The 323-nt window shown below is 51.7% G+C and overlaps 1 protein-coding gene across 1 annotated transcript in view; it reads right to left on the reverse strand.

Annotated features, from left to right (window-relative positions):
* Positions 1 to 123: 123 nt before the first annotated feature.
* The window catches only part of EMH_0044380 (DEAD/DEAH box helicase, putative), a gene marked incomplete at both ends in the record, with an annotated part of 2,290 nt that continues 2,090 nt past the window's right edge, over positions 124 to 323 (reverse strand). The window contains one exon of the mRNA XM_013495953.1: positions 124 to 318. Coding sequence (XP_013351407.1) covers positions 124 to 318 — 195 coding nt within the window. The remainder of the gene's footprint in view (positions 319 to 323) is intronic.

The following is a 323-nucleotide window of genomic DNA, read 5'->3' on the forward strand; positions in this document are numbered from 1 at the left end:
AGCCAGAGTATGAGATAAGCAGGCCAAGTCGAAGGAGAGAGAGAAGTATCGAGCCAAAGAAAAGAAGAAAACAAAAAAAAGAAAAAATAAAAAAAATAAAATAAAATAAAATAAATATTTTTATTAAGATAACCACACCGAGGGAACAACCCCGCAGACACCGTTCCGCCTCAGCGCAGCCAGCCGCCGTCTCTGCGCCTCTGAGTCGAGGGGGCCCCCAGGGGACCCCCCAGGGGGCCCCCCTAACCCCACCTGCTGCTGCTGCTGCTGCTGCTGCTGCTGCTGCTGCTGCTGTTGCTGTTGTGGTTGTTGCTGCTGCTGCG

The sequence above is a fragment of the Eimeria mitis genome, genomic scaffold (genome assembly GCF_000499745.2).
Source record: "Eimeria mitis Houghton genomic scaffold, Emh_scaff1836, whole genome shotgun sequence".
Lineage (NCBI taxonomy): Eukaryota > Apicomplexa > Conoidasida > Eucoccidiorida > Eimeriidae > Eimeria > Eimeria mitis.